Here is an 18,296-nt window from a genome sequence, read left to right as displayed (position 1 = left end):
TATTTTTATAAATTTATATATTTTAATTGTTTTTTAGTGATATTCAAAATTTTATACTTTTCAATTAAAATTTTGCATTTAAATTTTTGTTAAAAAGAGCGAAATAATTATTATTTTGTCTGTTATCTTCTTTTTCTTTAATATTTTTATGTTCATCGTAAAATCTCACAAAAGATTGAACTTAAAAAAATATACATTATGATTATATAATAAGTAAAAACATTTAATAAAGCCTCCATTAAAAATATACTAATTTATAACGGAGTTAAAATTTAGGCTAAATTGTTGTTTTAGTCCTTGAATTTGTTGTGAAGTTTCAAAATGGTCCTATAAATTTTTGGAGTCTCAATTTAGTCCTTTAATTTTTAAAAGTGACTCAATTTGGTCCTTTCCGTTTAAATTGAACAAACGTTGTTCACACAGTACTCACGTGGCATAATTGAACTGATACGTGTCAAAGTTTTTTAAAGGGAGTGCAATTGACGTGTCATGAGTTGTAATGAAACCCTAAATGTTGGATAGGTTCCAAATTGAGAAGGTTTTCTTCCCCCTTCCCTTTTTTTTTCGTTGCTGGTGTGAAATCCTACAGGTATATTGCGGCGAGTTTGTTGTGGTTTGAAGCATGTCACAAGTTAACTCTTTTTGTTCTTGCATGTGTTCGGGTAATGGAAATGGTGGTTTCTCTTCTGCTGGTGGTGGGTGGAAAGGGTTGGGTGTAACTCCAATTTGCCAGTGTGGAGATGTTGTTGTCATTAGAACTGCCAGAACAACTAGGAATGCTGGGAAGAAATTTTGGGGATGCCCAAATTTCAAGGTTAGTTGCGTGAGTGTTACTACAGATTTTTTTTTTAAATTATTGATTGTAATTATTGTTGATTGGTTTTTGTCTTCGTTTCATGAACAAAGAGGAAATCAATAATTTGTTGGGTGTAATTATTTCAAGTGGTGTGGAGAAGATGATATCGACCAAAGAGATGGTGTTATCTTCATCCAGAATAGGAAGATTTGTAGTTTAGAAAAGAGTATTAAATTGTATGAGAAATGGGTGAAATGTTTAATAGGAGTTGTTGGTGTTGTTGTTGTCCTTAATATAATCTTAGTTTTAGTGTTGTTGAAAAGTCCTTAAATATGTTGTGAAGGTTGTATTTGGTATGTTGTGCAATTATGTAGCTTGTTTTGGTGTGATATATAAAGTTTCAAACCAATATGTTTTGTATTGGTGAAGTGAATTTGTTATCTGTGAAGTGAATGTGTTAATATTAAAGGCTTATAAAATTGAAAGAAAGGGGCCACATGAAGTGCAAAATATGTGTTAATATGCGTGCAACACTAAAACATTGAAAAGGACCACATGAAGTGCAAAATATATTCTGAAAGGGGCCACAAGAAGTGTAAAATATATTCCTTTGTCTAAATAAATTGAACTGGTTTTGAATAAAGTCTGCAATCTTAACCCACATATGGGTTCACTTGAAGTGGTACATCCAAAACTAATTCCAAAATAACATCAAGTGCTACATCCAAAACTAAATCCAAAGTGCATATAGACCAAAAATACATTAAATACAGCAAATACTACATCCAAAATACATCAAGTACTTCACGGTTTCCAAACATGCTCCCTCCTATGTGGAAGTTTTTGCCTGATGTTGGGTCTGCCACGTGATGGGGGACGTTGTGGTGCATTTGCTGTTGCAGGGGGATATGTTAGAAGTGGTGGAATGGCTGTTGCAGGTGCTGGAATGGTTGTTGCAGGTGTTGGAATTGGTTGATTTGAAGTTGAAGCTTGAGTCAAATTGACGCTTGGTGGCAGATTATCACCTACATTAGAACTTGACGGTTGGGTTGTATTAGGTGATGGTTCTGGAGATGGTGGAGCATGTGGGCATGTGCTTTTATTGTGTCCTACTTGTTTACAAATGGCACATTTCTTCCTTTCCCCTCCTCTTCTAACCTGGGTTTCATCTTTATTCAGCTTAGAACCTAGAAGTCTCCTTTCCTTTTTTGGTCTTCCAAGTAAACTACGCTTTACAGGAGGCAACACATCAGGGAAGGGAGTAATCTCCCAAACATTTTGGTCATTCACAGGATATTATATTATTGAGTTATAAATTTCTTCATATGATGACTTGGTAAACCAGTGTGCTATATATTGTTCTGCATTCAGATTCAAGAAGTTCATTGCAGTTAGCGAGTGGCAACACGGAATGCCAGTAATACTCCATTTTCTGCAACTGCATTCCATGTTGTCCACATTAACTACAAACTTGTCACCAATAGTAGATACATGTCTGACCTCAAAAATCTTGTCCGCTGACCAACTACATGCATAACAAAAGTCACCTACATCATGAAGCAGTCCAATCACAAAATTCATAATAAAATAGACAGTAATCAATACCTTGGAACCCAATATTTTGTTAACTGCATCTCCTTGTCCAGTCTATCATGAATTTTAGGGCATATTGAACTTTGAAATGAACTTACTTTCAATCTATTACTTGCCCATCTATTCATCATGTACAACCTTATTTCTTCAAGCATGGTAACTATTGCCTTACTCCTAGCAGCCACTAGCACGTTGTTGAAGGCCTCTGACATGTTGTTCACAAGTGTGTCACACTTCACAGTGGTATTGAACCTTGATCTTGACCAATACCTTTATCAGTTTGCACCAACTATTAGAATATTGAAATCATAAATGAAAATATGCAAACTCTCATAAACAAATCATATAAAGAAAAGTCATATTGAAATAAGAAATAGATACTATAGCTACTAGTGGTACTGGAAAGTTGGAACTGCTACAGGTTTGGTGTTGCTGCAACTAGTTCTGCTTAACAACTAGTGTTGCAACTAGTTGTTGCTTAGATCTAAAGCTTATCATGGGCCATCATGATTCATGTTTCCACCTTAAATTTTTACTGCAGTCATGCATTATTTCCAAATTTGCCATGCTAGGTACTTTTCCTACTTACCTTTAACCTCATATCAGAAAATCATTTGACAGGGTTGTGTGAGGGTGGCTGTGCTGCAATTATAGACTCAGGGACATCTCTAATTGCTGGTCTAACTGTATGATCTTGAACATTATTATGGGGATTTTTCTTACTATTTTCTATTTGCAGTTGCAGAGTGTTGTGATTCAAATTAATCATGCCATTGTGGGGATTTTTCTTACTCAAATTAATCAATTTGCACCAACTATCAGAATATGAAATACCAAATGAAAATATACTCCAAGTTAACAAACATCCAAATACTTGCCTTGGAGGAATAACTATTAAATGTTTGAATGCATCCTCGTTAACTTCTTTGATCTCCAACATAACTTTTTCCCATGCTTGTGGATGTGTGCAGTAAGTAGCCATCCACATTAAATGTTTCAGAATCTTCCCTAGAAATTTCTTCCTGAAATTCTCGTACAAGTGGCGCATACAGAACCTTTGGTCAACTCCAAGAATGAGTTCATTTAAAGCTGGCAGCAGACCCTAACAAAATAACAACATTTAAATCATAGCAGAACTGCAATGAAATAATTAAAACCAATTAAATAACTGAAAAATAAATTATTACCTTTTACTGGTCTGATACAAAGGTGCATGAGGCACAACATTCAACCCCACCAAGATCATTAATTAAAAGGTCTAAGAACCAAGACCATGTGTCCTTATTTTCAACCTCCACAAATGCGTATGCCATAGGCAACATTTGATCATTGAAATCTCTTGCCACAACTGTCAACAACTCACCACCATACTTACCCTTTAAAAAACATCCATCCAATCCTATTATAGACCTACATGATACAAAGATGTCCTTGCGTGCTTTTAAACAAACGTATAATCTCTGAAATATTTTTGAACCATCATGATCTTCAACCTTTATTTTAATTGTTGAACCAGGATTTGATCTACGCAGCTCGTGAGCATAATCATATATACGTTTGTATTGCTCTATAAAGCAACCATCAATCTTGTTTGCAGCCATTGATCTTGCTCGAAAAGACATAGCACGAGATATAGATACGTTCCACTTCCTTAACCCCTTTTCTCGAATATGCATGGCCTTCAGAGTAGGATTCTCTCTAACTGTCTTTTCTATTCTCCCACTTAACCACTTTGCATTGATTAGACGATTGTTAAACTCCCTACAACAAGTATGTTTGTCAACAATCTTTCTCAACTGTCAGGTTTTAAGTATTGGTACATAAGCACAATAAGCAATCAATACACACTTTCCTCTTGCACCCAAACATACCACCCTTACTCCTTTTTTGTCATTCTTCTCAAATTTCAAATTTCTCCCGCTTTGCAACCCATAAGTTTTTATGACTTCTATAAATTCTTCCTTGTTAACGAAATATGTCCCAACTTGCCATTCATATTCAGCCATACTTTTGGGCATACAAAAAGTGGAAAAACTTCCACATGTATCTTCATCACCACTGTTAGAATCACCGCCTTCATTACTTACCAATTCATCTGATTCCCATTCATTATCAGACAAACCTCTAGCATGTTTCTTCATTTCATTACTTTTTTGATTGTGATTAATTTTTTTCCTCGACCAGTGGAAGTCCAACGTGATCCACCAACACCTGGGTCACAATCTATATCCACATCAATTAAACCATCACTATCTTCATCTATGTTATTTCTAGAGCAACCATCCTCCACCTCAACTTCTTCTGCATTTTGCTCTTGGACCCCCTCATTATGTGTCTCATTTTGGACCTCATTATCAACCTCATGACTCTCATTCTGGACATGTACTTCAGCCTCACCCTGAACATGGACCTCTCCCTCAACCTCACCACTTTCAGGCTGGACTTGTTATGCACCATCACACTGCACCTCAACCTCAACCTCACCAAATTCAGCTTCGACTTGGTCTGCTACAATTTCAGGCACAGTGGCATTCTCCCAAACTGGAAAATATTCTAGCATATGTACTACCTCTGCTTCAAAAATTGAATGAATTACAAACATATGAACTTCACCATGTCGCTTCGCGATGCTGACCATATGGAGTGCACCAACGTCATCAATGAAATGTTGTAACCTTTCCTCTAACACTGCACACCCTCCAATAGAATAGCACAAATCTTTGACATTAATATAACCCATCTCTCGCAGTATTGATAACACCTCAAAGTAGGACCATCTATCTTCATCACACGACAAAACACTAAGTTGGCCATTAACATATTTAACTCCACCCTTATTCACGAAGTCCCATCCATGGTGGATAACCACTTCAAACTTCTCGTCATCCATCAAAGCTGTGAAATGTCCACATACCCAAAACCACATACTTTTATTACGAAACATACCACCGACAAATCGACAGAAAACACTAAACCCCATTTCAAAGGGGGACCACAAACTACAAAAAACTAAACCCCGTTTCGAAGGGGACCACAAATTATAGAAAAAGATTTGGAAATGGTGGGACAATACAAGCATCGAAATCACAAAACCATTCAACTCAGTAAACAAATAACAATCACAAAACGATATACAAGAAGCGAAATCAAAAACAAACCCAAAACCCCAAAATCTATTTCAACGCAAAAAGCTTAAAACCCTAAAATTGATTTCGAAAAAATTGGAAGCTCACCTAGATTGTTGAATGCCTTCGATCACAATGTCGAAAATTAATCTGATGCAGTGCCAATCACAATCACAATCGAACCCAATCGAACCCTAGCTTAGTGTTCTCCACGATCACCTTCGAACACTTCTCAGCTCATAACCTTGCACATAACCATTGATACGGGCCACGTCACTGAAACTCATACACAGTCATAAAGCCATGTCACTGTTCCGTTACGATTTTTAACGGTGTTAATTTTGGGGACCAAATTGAATCACTTTTGACAATTAGAGGACTAAATTGAGACTCCAAATATTTAGAGGACTTTTTGAAACATCAAAACAAATTCGAGGACTAAAATAGTAATTAAGCCTACAATTTAATATAAAAGAAAGTAAGAATTCTTTAGAATATTATTATTAATTTGCTTATTATTATTTAGGATTATTTTTGTTTAAAACAATTTCAATTTAAAATACTTCAACATAGGACAGGATTCAGTTGCCGCCACACAGTGTTTCTTCGCTCTCACCAATGACCAACTTTGCGTCGTAACCTCGTCCTTGTCGAATCTTTCTTTCGCTGTTCCTTTCTTCGTCACTCGTTCAATAACGCGTTCACAAGCGTCACTCCTCTGCAGACCCAAAAGGTATTTTGATTGCCCACAGTTGTTGCTGTTGATTTTTCTTGGTGCATTTGATATTTGGAACTGTGCTTGTGATTTTAGATTCTGTTTATATTTTTTGGGTTTGTCCTTCTCATATTGCTTTTCTACAAATGTTGCTATGGATTTTGGGATTAAGCTTCTGATTTTGATTTCCCACAATTGAAAAATCGTGCTTTTGTTATCTGGGTTTTCTCGTCTTGGTCATCTTTTTTATATTCCGAAGAACTTGTTTGTGTAAGCAACCCCATTGGAGTTGTTCTAAAAGGTCTTCTTGTTTTAGGTCTGGTTTACTTGTGTGCTTTTACACGATAACTTTTGTTTTTTCTTGGCTTTCTTATTGCTAATAGTTACTAATTGATGTGAGTTTCTTTGTGATGCAATGGAAGTTTAGAGCGCTGTCTTGAAGATCGTAATTGTGTTTTCATTTGGCCCCTTCAATCAACTTTACCTATCCCTTACCTTAACTTTTCAACCTCGCCAACAGCATCAAATACTATAATAGACCTCTGTTTACATTAATTTTTCCATGGAAGCTCAACAGATTATTTCCAGATTTTGCCCAAAATCATCACTAGCGCCATCAATTCCAATGGTGAAGCAACCGTTCTCTTTAAATTTCCCTCCTCTACACTCTTTATCGTCATACCCTTTTCTCCAGTCTCAGAATCTTGGCTTCCCTACTGGAGCTTTACATGCTATCAGCTTTGTGCACAAAGAAGTTTGTTCTAGTTCTTGGAGAATATGGTGTAGCAAGAGTAGTAGTAGTACTGCAGAACCAGAGGAGGACCATGAGGTGAGGGCTCAGGTCACAGTGAGAAGGAAAAAGCTAGCAGTTTTCGTGTCTGGGGGAGGATCCAACTTTAGATCAATTCACGAGGCCTCTAAAAAGGGATCGCTTCATGGAGATGTTACTGTATTGGTCACAAATAAAAGTGGTAATTCTCTATCTTAATATCCCTTTACTTTCATATTTTCCCTTTTGTGTCATCATTTAGCTTAGCTAAATTCTTGGTTTTCATAGAAGTGTATCTATCTCCTTCAATCTTAGCTTATAATAGTCACTAGATAACTGGATTAGGATTCCATGTCTGCTAAACTTCCTTGTGTTGCGTGGGATGTTTGTTTGGACTATTTTTTTATTTCCCTTTTATTTTGAGCCTTGGTCTGCTAAAATTTGTTTTTGTTTCTTGTAATACCAGAGTGTGGAGGTGCACAGTATGCAAGAAATAATGGTATCCCAGTTATATTGTTCCCTAAAGCAAAGGATGAACCCAAAGGATTATCTCCTTGTGACCTTGTTGATACACTAAGGTGTGATGCTTCTTTAATTGATTTCCTGCAATTGTTTTTAACTTTAGACTTCGGGGTCTTTATTCTTTTCATGAATCTGAGGTGTAGATTCTTTGCAAAGCTGAAACGCAAATAAAAAAACCAGTATAACTCAAATATGGGAAAATCCATGAAAAGGGACAAAGGATGATTTTCACTCTGCTTCATTGAGTAGTTCCATTATTAACATATAATACATTTTTAATCAGGAAATTCGAGGTGGATTTTGTTCTTTTAGCTGGATACCTCAAACTGATACCCGTAGAATTGATCCGAGCTTTTGAAAGATCTATATTCAACATTCATCCATCACTTCTTCCAGCTTTTGGAGGCAAGGGCTACTATGGCATGAAGGTTCATAAAGCAGTAATTGCTTCTGGAGCAAGGTATAATTCTCATGAAATATCTCAAGCACTTCAGTGAAACATTATTGTACTTGGTTCTTTATACCATGTCTGCGCTTCATTTTTCTGTGTTGGTCAGGTTTTCAGGTCCAACCATTCATTTTGTTGATGAACACTATGACACCGGGCGTATCCTTGCACAACGTGTGGTCCCTGTGCTTGCTAATGATACTGCAGAGGAGTTGGCTGCAAGGGTTCTCAATGAGGTAATGACAGACTATATATTTTAAACTATTGAACATTTTTAATCCTGAATGGAGTTCAGCAAATATATTTGTGATAAGCATTTTAGGAATGAATTTAGGGAACATCTAAAATGGAAAAAACTCTATAGGATTATCATAGAAAGAAAAATAGGGGAAAGGGTCAAATTGTAAATGATAGTTGGGTCAAGTTGTTAGTTATTTCCGTTAAGTCTGTTGGAAGTCTTTTATACATAGGACTTTTTCCTTGTCGGGGGGAATTTTTTTCTAAGTGTTTTTGTCTTACTAGTTTTCCATTGTAAAATGAAAGATGTTTCTTTTGGGCGTCTACTTTGTATACCTTGGTTCTTCAAAGAGTCTTGTAGATAGTCAATGCAAAAGTTATACACTTCTTTTTCTCTCTTGTTGTGTCTTTGTATTGTTCTTTGTTAGGAATTCTGTTATGTTCTTTTCTTTTTGCTTCAAGAGATTAACACATTCATGAGATGATGCACTTGTTGGGTCATCATTTAGTTGTTGGTCTCTCTTTGGTTATACAACTGCCTTCCTCTCATCTATGAAAGGAATGAGAAATATCGATGTTTATCTGTATCTTTATTAAATGCTAGATTTTTAGAGTAGTTTAGTTATTTGCTTCCTATCAGTCAAGTTGGACTCAATTGATTACTGTTTGCTAATTTTTGTTTTAAATTTAGGAGCACCAATTATATGTTGAGGTGGTGGAGGCTTTATGTGAAGAGCGTATCGTTTGGAGGAAAGATGGTGTTCCTCTCATCCAAAGCAGAGAAAACCCCAATGAGTTTCTCTGATTATCATTAATATGGTATGATACTCTTTTACTTTGAGTACTGTAAAAAGTTTTTGTATACATCTTTTTACAATGATGAAGTCTTGCATCTGATGGGACTTTTGTTTCTGTTATAGGGGATTTTGGTTGTGAAAACTTCACATTTACCCCAAAGCTGTTGTAGTTAATGAATTGTAACTATTAGGTAGGTAATTTCTGGTGCACTGATATCATATCTCTAAGGCAACATATAATAAGCAAGAAATCACAAACTTATCTTCTGATCTGATCTGCATAAACTGTTGTATGCTCTTGGTAGATTTTAATATCAGGTCATGGAGCATATTTTTGGAGTCCTTTTTTTCCCTGCACAGGTTTCCATGAACATGTCATGATTTTGCTTCTTAATAAAGAAATTATCTACTATACTATTTGGATGAGAAATTTGATGTGCCATAAGACATTTTTGTAATTTATAAATAGTTAGTCTGTGATTGAACTGTTTCTAAATTGCAAAGCTTTTACTGCTATGCATCACTTCTTTGCTTACCCATTTATTTACAAGTATTCTCCTGCTACCTCAATTGTTGAGCATATTTGATTTGAAGACTGTTGAAGGTGGTAACCCAAATTAAAATTTGATTAATATTACTGTGGAAGGTTGTCATGAAATATTATTTAAAAAATAAAAAGGTATAATTACTGATTTGGTTCCTAATTTTTTGGTTTAACTCAATTTGGTTTCCTTATTATTAGTTGGTTCAATTTAATATCCAATTATTAAATGTTAAATTGAACCAATCAATAATAAAGGGATCAAATTAAACTAAACCAAAAAATTAAGAAACCAATGAATAATTATACCAAATAAAAATGCTAAATATAAGTAGTTCTATTGAAACGAGTTCGCAATAGCGAAGGTAAACATTAACCGATCTAAATTGTAACTGAGGATTAGGAAATGTTAAAAGAATACCGGTAGAGGCTTTGGAACTTAGAAAAGTTGGTTTGTCAAGGGGGATTTAGATATAAAGGAACCTTTTTGTTTTTCTTTTGTAGGTGGATGTTGAATATTGATATTGCCAAAAAAAAAGGATTTATATAATTGATTGTAGGAAAATCACATTTGCTGCTTGAAGAAAATCCATGGTCTATTGAGAAAACTAAATTACTGAACATTTCTGGGTTGAAAATGCAACAAATAAGTTCTAATTTTTTCTGTATTATTCTATCAAAAAAATAGTAATTTATTATTACATTTACATTTACTACAAAAGTGTTACGATCTGTGGAGGTTAAAAATGCAATTTTTGAGTGCTAAACCTCTACAAATGTCAATTCTGAGGTTAGAAACCTGGGAAATAAGTTCTAGCGCTTTTCATACAGTCACTGGTATTTTTCTGACGATCATAAGCTCTAATTTTAGTTGTGTTTTCATATTATGTTTGAAATGTTATTAACAATTTAAAACTTTGGAAATGATACAAATTTTAGAGTTATGACGGTAAGAATTCAATATAGAAAAAAGAAAATGCCATAGAGTGCCACTTGACAGCGGAAGCAACTTCTTCATGCTCGTTCAACAGGGATGCAGTACAAAGGTAAACCACCACTAGTGTAGTTAATACCAAACTTAGACACAAGAGTAAAACAAAATTCAACATCACATTCCAATGATAATAGAAACACAAAAGAAATAACAAAACTCAAAGCATATAGCATCAAAGGGTTGAAATAAGATCCATGACTGAACAAAAATAAACCACCAAATATATACTAATAACATTAAATTTAAACATAAACTAAAACCCTCATAAAAATTCAAGAAACAGTTACAGAAATCCAAATTTGCAACTTAAACAAACAAAGAGCTGAAAATAAAAACCACTACATTTAGAAAATTTGTTAGCTATCCTCTAATAGAGAAACATACTCAAAGATCGAAGAAACTCATTGTGAAAATTTTCAATATATTTCAAACATTGATCCAAAAATACAAACCATGGTTAGAAAAAGTTTGTTAGAGCCACTCAATAGCAAAAGGGGTACATAATTGTAATTGTTTTATTTGGTTTCAAGGTGTTGGAGGTGTTCAAGGATTATTGGAAGCTTGTGTCAAAGTTTGTCAAAATGGTTCTTTTTGAAAAGAAAGAGCATGTCACTTTGTTCACACTAGCCTCGGTTAGTTATGCATTGTGACAAGGCCACAATCTTGTGATTGTGGTAACTCGGTGGTGCTTAAGAGAGTTTCTACTTCTAATTGAGAAATCCAAACACAATCCCATAGGAGTTCTTGTCTTTCCCACCATTCCAATCACAACAATTCAAACCTCCAAAACAAAACCCTAACAAAAGCTCGATCACTCTCTCAAGACAACATCATCTCCTAAATCAACCTAACACCAACAATTACACATACAAAAACAAATTAAACTTAGACCTAATAGCCTTATAACAATGGTACATGGATACTATCACTACAAAATTTATCACAATTATGTATTTATCGATGCTTGTCACAAATACTACAATTACATAACAAAAGCTGTCATGATTTGTGAAGAACCGATTCTTGTTCAAAATTGTCATTACAAAAGGAAAGTTTTTTTTAGTATTATTATAAAGTGATGTAGCCACAAAAACATTCTCATGACATGTATATTAAATGTAGGTCCTATTAGATATTACATATAAAAGTTTGATATGAAACAATGGAAAAATTTATTTTCCAAGAAAATGAAGGAAAAGTAAAACTCATGGAAAGAGATGCGGCATGTTGATGTTGAAATGGGGAAGCCCACAAAATTGAAGAGGGTCTGTGTTGTTTGTTGAAGGTGTTGTCTGCATTGCAAGGTGATCAAAAGCTGGGTTGAAGAAGCTCATGTTCATCAAATTATTTGCAGAAGGAGGCATATTGTTGCACTGTGTAGGTTGCACAACTACATTGATGTTTGGTTGTTGTTGATGATATGTCCTCTGAAGGAGACTTTCATATAAATTTTGTGTATTAATCAATTGATTTTGAACCATAGCAAGCTCTCCTTGCAATGATGTCACCTGAATAACTTAAAATGAGTATCTTATTATTTACAAATAATATTATTAACAAGATCTTTTCAAAAAACTGAACATTTAAACAAAAATATTGATTAATTTTACTAGTATTAATAGTCATATAGAATTTTCTTTATTAAAAAAAAACTCTTTTAACTAGATAAAATATATGATCACCCAAAAATTAAGTAATAGTTCACAATACAATGGTAGAAATTATTAGGAAACACACATATTTAGATTGAGATTATACAAAGTAAGTTATAATTAAAATCTCATTTAAATTGGAAAATAAGCTATATTTTTAGTGGAAAAAAAATAAAATTTAAGCATAACAATATGCCATAGTTAGAATATTACTTAACATTGAATTTAGTGTTGCTTAATATTTTCTATGCAATTATGAAATCAATCGTAATTATTAGATGAAGATAATGTGATTCAAATGTTTATTGCATGCTTTAAATACTATTTATTGAGCTAAAATATGAGTTATGTGATCATCCAAAAAGAATTCAGATTGAGGGTTACTCAATGTAACACAACTTCATTTCAAAAATAATTTTGTGTTTAAAATCATGGATCCTCATTCGAAATAGGGGTGGGCAAAATATCTATTTTTCTTGATCCAATTCATTTAAAATCTATTTTATTAAGAATCCAATCCATTTAAAATTCTTTGGATTTCAATCTAATTTACATTTTATATATTTTATGGATTGGATATCCATTCTATAAATCAAGATTTTCAAATATGGATCATCCAAAAAAATACAATCCAAATTTTAAGTTTAAATTTTTAGTTGGATTAAGCTAAAGGTTAAGATGGATTAGGCTAAATTTAGACTCGGACGTGCCTTGCTCGACGATCTTGGACCGGACAGGTCCGACGACCCTGAAGGGTCGGGTGAGCCTGACGACCATAAGAGGTTGGGTAGGCCTAAATATATGAACGGGCTAGGTGGACCCGACAAACCGGACGAGTCAATCGGGCGTAACAACCCGAAAAATTCGGGTGAGCCCATGACTTGAACGGGCCAGACGAGCCCGATGAACTGAATGGAGAGGCGGACCCAAAGACTCGAACGGGTCAGGCGGCCCGAAGACCTAAACGGGCCAAACAAGCCCGAAGACCCGAACAAGCTAGGCAGGCCCGAGGACCTGAACGGGTCAGGCGGGCCCGAAGAACCAAACGAGTCAGGTGGTTCCGAAGACCCGAACAGGTCTGGCGGGACGGAAGACCCGAACGGGTTAGGCGGGCCCGAAGACCCGAATGGGCCAGGCGGGCTCGATGACGAAAAAAGGTCAAACAGGCTCGAAGACTCGAACGGGTCAGGCAGGTTGGCCCGAAGACCCAAACGAGCCAAACGAGCCCAAAGAACTAAATGGGTCAGGCGGGCCTAAAGAACGGAACGGGCTAGGCAGACCCGATGGCCAAAACAAGCCCGGTGGACCCGAAGACTCAGATGGACTAGGATGGGTTTGCGACTCAGACGAGTCGTGCCCGACGACCTGTACGGACTGAGTCATATTGGCCTTAAGGACACAAATTTTAGAAAATTCAATTTAAATTTCCTTTATAAAAAATGGATTCTGGATTTTGTACTTGATCCAAATATTTGGACTGGATTTAAATCTTGATCCAAATATTTGGATCTGGATTTAAAAAAATTTCAAACTAGTTTTGCTAAAAAAATGGATTTGGGTTGAAAATCTACTCCAATAATTTGGATCTAAAATGGATGTGGATTGGATCATTAAAAATAAATAGAGTAACAAATATTTTAAACATTTAGATCCTTATTAAAAATAAATAGATAAATAGAGTAACGTGTAAAATAATTTTAAATGACAACCAATGAATGTTTACATATAGGAATATTTTAAATATTTGTTGAAGTTATAAATATTTATAGTCGTATTTATCAAAAGAGGACATGAAAGGGATGGCGACAAAAATAACAATAAAGAAAAGCATCAAAACCACTTATGAGTTTCAAAGTATCAACATAACTGAGATGTTAAAGTTCATAGTGATGTCTAACATAATCTTAATTGAGATGTCAAAATTTATAGTGATGTCTATTCGATTTTCTTTCGAGTTTTTTCCATAATAGAAGTATAAACAAACAAGAACAATACCAATAATTTAAACATAGTTGTAATAAGGCAAACCTGTTGTTGCAAAGCAGAAATGGTGGAGACACAACCATGAACAGGATTGGCTAGCCTTGCTTGAGCTTCGTAGCATAAGGAATTTATGGCCTCATTACGATGAATCTCTTCAACTTCTAGCAATAGTTTTGACAAATTGTTTGCACCAAACACCTTGTGCACCGCTGCAAACCGCGTTGAGCCCTGGCTAGAACCAAAATAAGGTGCAAAGATGCAGTCACTGGTGCATTTCTTTCTCATTTTCTTGCATGCTGCGCATGGAGGAGATGATGCTCGTGGCCTGACACACTTTGAGACCTTACTTTTCTGCTTATTTACTCTGCTGGAAGTGCCTTCAACATTGTCTTGTGGCTGATTAGCCATGTTGAGTTTCTGAAGGCAAGAGTGAAATGTTATTGTGAATATTTATTTATAAAGACTTGGAAAGGGAATATACCAAGTTCTTTTGTTTTTTGTTTTTTGTTTTTTCTTCTAGAGAGTGAGAGACGTTACAACAATTTATATCAGTTTTTGTAAGCTTTTTATTATATATTAGAATTTATTAAATTAAAGTTGTATTTATTTTGGGGTGTCTTTAATGCTACATGTTCAAATAATCAAAAATATTGATTGTGTAAAACTATGATGATAAACATTGTGCAATTAGCTAGAAATTAAGGATTAATTCCAAAAGGTAATAAATCTATTAACGGGTTAACCTCTCATGGTAAATATTTTCCATGTGGATAGACTAAGGAGCTGGTCACATGCTTAAGAAATAAGGTTATTTATCAATCATACTATATTGCTCTTTGTAGGATGATAGAACTATATATGTGTTGATTGGTTTTATGGCTAATTACTCATCAAATTTTTCCTTTCTATTTTATTGTTGCAACGAGAGTTTCATAAATTGATCAAGTTTAGGAAATTCCAAGTTAAAAACTAATTCTCATTTTAGTGTAATATTATTTTGATGGATAATACAATATTTAAAATACACCTACATATTCTTTTCTAGATATCATGTCAAATAATATTGAACTATGTGAATTTTGATATACATTATTATAGTCTTTTTTTTTTACAAGCGTATTAAATCGTTAATAGTGGTAAATAGAAAAAAAAAATTATCTCCAATTATAATGCAAAATTTGAACCGGTTCAAAACTTTTGATTTTGTTTGGTCTCCTAACTTTATAAATGATTGAATATAGTTCCTCCCACTCAATGACATTGAATTTTCTGTTATGTGTGACATCTACATTGTGTACATGTGGCACATCCTTCCCCCGTTCAAATCCCTCATCCTTTTCCTCTTACTCAGGTTACCCCTAATGTACAATATCCCAACAAGGTCAAAGAATCGAGCCAAGATGAACCGAGTCAAAGGTTAAGCCAAGTCAACCCGAAAAGTACAGTCAAATTGATCTAGACCGAAGGTCAACAAGTTAGCCCAGGTTGAAGGGTTAGTTTGAAGGTCGAGTAGAGTCGGTCAAGCCAAAGGTCAAGTAGAGTTAGCCCGATTGAAGGTCGAGACGAGTCAGTTGGGGGACAAATTGTGACCTAAGTTGACTAAGTTGAAGAACCGAGTTGAGTTAGTCTAACTTAAGGGTTAATTTGAATTGATTAGGGTTAAAGGTCGAGACAAGTTGGCCCAAATCAAAAGTCAACTTAAGTTAGCTCGGGTAAAGATCAACTCAAGTCGATTCGAGCTAAATGTCAATTTGAGTTGATCGGGCCGAAAAATCAATTTGAGTTGACCCGGAACGAAAATCAAATTAAGTTGGCCAATGTTAGAACAGGTTGACTAGTCTTGACCTTTAGTGCAAGTTGACTTGATTTGACCTTTAGCACATGTTGACTTAGTTCGACCTTCAACCCGACCTGAATGTCTTGTATTTAGTATTTAATTGAAGTCTTATAGTGGAGCCAAACCCTCTTTGGCCCTTACACTGTCCCACTTGAAGATGGAACTTTAAGGATTAGTGCCTTCTCTGGCCACTCATTTGGTGAGACAATGAAATGGGGGCTTATTTAGAAATGAGTTCAGATTGGCAAATGAACCATGAGTCAAATTGACACTTCTAATTAAAAGGGAGTGACTAGTTATAGAATTTCAATTTCCTATCTATTTTGAGTGAATTTCAAATTTTATTGTTTTAGTTATTTGAAATACTTTCTTAAAATTCCTAAATTTCAAATTCCTTTCAATTTCTTATCCAAACAACTCATTTTATTTCAAAGAATTTTGAATTCACCAATTTAATAAATTACTCTCTTAAATTGTCTCATTCAAATACACTAGAAAGGCTTTGTAAGAACATTATTTGAGTTCATTATCAAACTAGGAGAGATGGCTTCAACCTTTTACACATCTTTAGATGTTACCCTCTTCAATGAGCAACCTTTGTGATCTTTTATATCACATTATAGAAAAACCTTGTCTTAGTTAAGAGTGATTATTTGTTAAAAGAATACTCGTTTGATTAGCCATGAGTAGCAACATTCCAAAACAACACTTGAGTTTAAGACAAAAGTGACTAAGTGTTAAAGAATATTTAATAATACTCATACGACTTACCCATGAGTGGTACAGGTCAAAAGAATACTCGTTTGAATCTTATAGAGTTAGTTTGTACTGTGAGACAAACCAATATAAAAACATATGAGTAAATCGTTCTTTCCTTATCTTATTAAAATTGCATGCTATTACATCTTCACTAACTTAAAGGAAAAAGTTTCAAACTCAATATATGAAAAATTTGTCAATTTGTCTTAACATATTGTCTAAATGCACACTTTCAAACAATACTTTTGAAAATATGTCAAAAGTATTTAAAGTACAATTTAACCTTCCCTTCTTATCACAGAAAAAAAGTTTTTAAATTCAATTATGTTGGTGCAAGGTGGTTCTAAAATGGGGATGAAAAACACACACATATTTTATAGTGGTTCACCCTCAACACAAGAGCTACATTCAATCTCTTAATCAACCAGATTAAGATATTTCACTAACCAACACTTTTGATTAGCACGAGTATCATTTTCTCGAGGTTACAACGAGTTTCTATCTCTCCAGGTATCAACTTCTTAACTTTCACCTGAGATTAAGAACTCTTTATTGATATAACAAGAGCAATTCTCAAAATAAGAGAGTACAGTCAAAGTGGTACAACTTCATTTTTTGAAAAATATTACAGGGTTTATCACACAATCCAGTTCTACCACAGTATTCTCTTTTCTAAGATTGACTCGCGTAGGTTCGATACTTGCGTATTCTTTTTCAATCATTCATTTTTTTTTTTCATTTAGCTATGGTGTTGCTCTGCCTCAATTTCTTTTCTAACATGATGGCTTAGAGAGTGAGTTGTACAAATCTTAAAATCTACTTTGAAAATTGTGAGACATTTTGGATAGACGTTATTCCATGAATATGAAGATATTGTATTAAGAGTGTATCCACTAATTGCATGATCATCTAGTCTTGACACAGGTATCTAACGCTTCTTGTATCTTGAACTTATCTATGGCTCTTCTAATCTTCAATAACACTCCTACAGTGATTTAAGCATGTGTCTATTCGTATTTTGAACTTCTATAAGCCTAGCCATTTTATCAAACTACGCATGCTTGTTAATTGAGAATGTTTAAGAAACTGTGTGATTCATATTCATACTCGAGTCCAGTCTTCAATAAATCATCTTTACCTTAACAAGGTTTTTGCGTGATTTTGAAACTATTACCTGATCTTAAAGCATTTTGTATAATTATCCTTACTCCATTTAAATTTTATCATTCCATTCTCTCTTTTTTGTCTATCAAAAATATCCCCCCAATCATCATTTGCATTATTAAGTTGAAGCTTATTACTTGTAAAATACAAGTTTAAAGAAAAAGGAAAAACTGAAGAATTTTAAAATGCAAGACACAATCCGCTATGAAAACATGAAATGGAGAATGCTAGCAAGTGTGGTCAAGAACACTCGTTAAAGAATACAAAATAAAAAAATAATAATGAAAATTTGTTATTAATATACTCTACTTCCAATAATTTTATATCAACTAACTAACATAATTCACACGTCGAGACAATTTTC

The 18,296-nt window shown here is 34.4% G+C and overlaps 2 protein-coding genes across 6 annotated transcripts; one reads left to right on the top strand and one right to left on the bottom strand.

The window, feature by feature from the left end:
• Window positions 1-6,097: 6,097 nt before the first annotated feature.
• Window positions 6,098-11,923, top strand: LOC114188452 (phosphoribosylglycinamide formyltransferase, chloroplastic). Of its 5 annotated transcripts, XR_003605406.1 has the most exons (8): window positions 6,098-6,247; window positions 6,657-7,200; window positions 7,465-7,576; window positions 7,804-7,980; window positions 8,078-8,204; window positions 8,897-9,024; window positions 9,126-9,193; window positions 11,823-11,880. XR_003605406.1 is itself a non-coding variant. In XM_028077266.1 (7 exons), exons 2-6 carry the CDS (start codon window positions 6,792-6,794, stop codon window positions 9,008-9,010), a joined length of 939 nt encoding a protein of 312 aa, XP_027933067.1. In that variant the 5' UTR covers window positions 6,098-6,247; window positions 6,657-6,791; the 3' UTR covers window positions 9,011-9,024; window positions 11,823-11,923. The 5 variants fall into 5 exon arrangements, 4 of the variants coding, with proteins under 4 accessions (XP_027933067.1, XP_027932847.1, XP_027932905.1 ...); XM_028077266.1 differs by lacking the exon at window positions 9,126-9,193 and having other exon boundaries at window positions 11,823-11,923; XM_028077046.1 differs by lacking the exon at window positions 11,823-11,880 and having other exon boundaries at window positions 9,126-9,432.
• Window positions 11,743-14,688, bottom strand: LOC114190198 (LOB domain-containing protein 20-like). The gene is made up of 2 exons (XM_028078998.1): window positions 14,218-14,688; window positions 11,743-12,045 (listed from the first exon to the last, which is right to left on the bottom strand). The coding sequence occupies exons 1-2, from the start codon at window positions 14,578-14,580 to the stop codon at window positions 11,743-11,745; spliced, it is 666 nt and encodes a 221-aa protein (XP_027934799.1). The 5' UTR covers window positions 14,581-14,688.
• Window positions 14,689-18,296: the final 3,608 nt, after the last annotated feature.

This window comes from Vigna unguiculata, chromosome 1 (genome assembly GCF_004118075.2).
Source record: "Vigna unguiculata cultivar IT97K-499-35 chromosome 1, ASM411807v1, whole genome shotgun sequence".
Lineage (NCBI taxonomy): Eukaryota > Viridiplantae > Streptophyta > Magnoliopsida > Fabales > Fabaceae > Vigna > Vigna unguiculata.
This window is presented reverse-complemented; position numbering and strand designations above follow the sequence as displayed.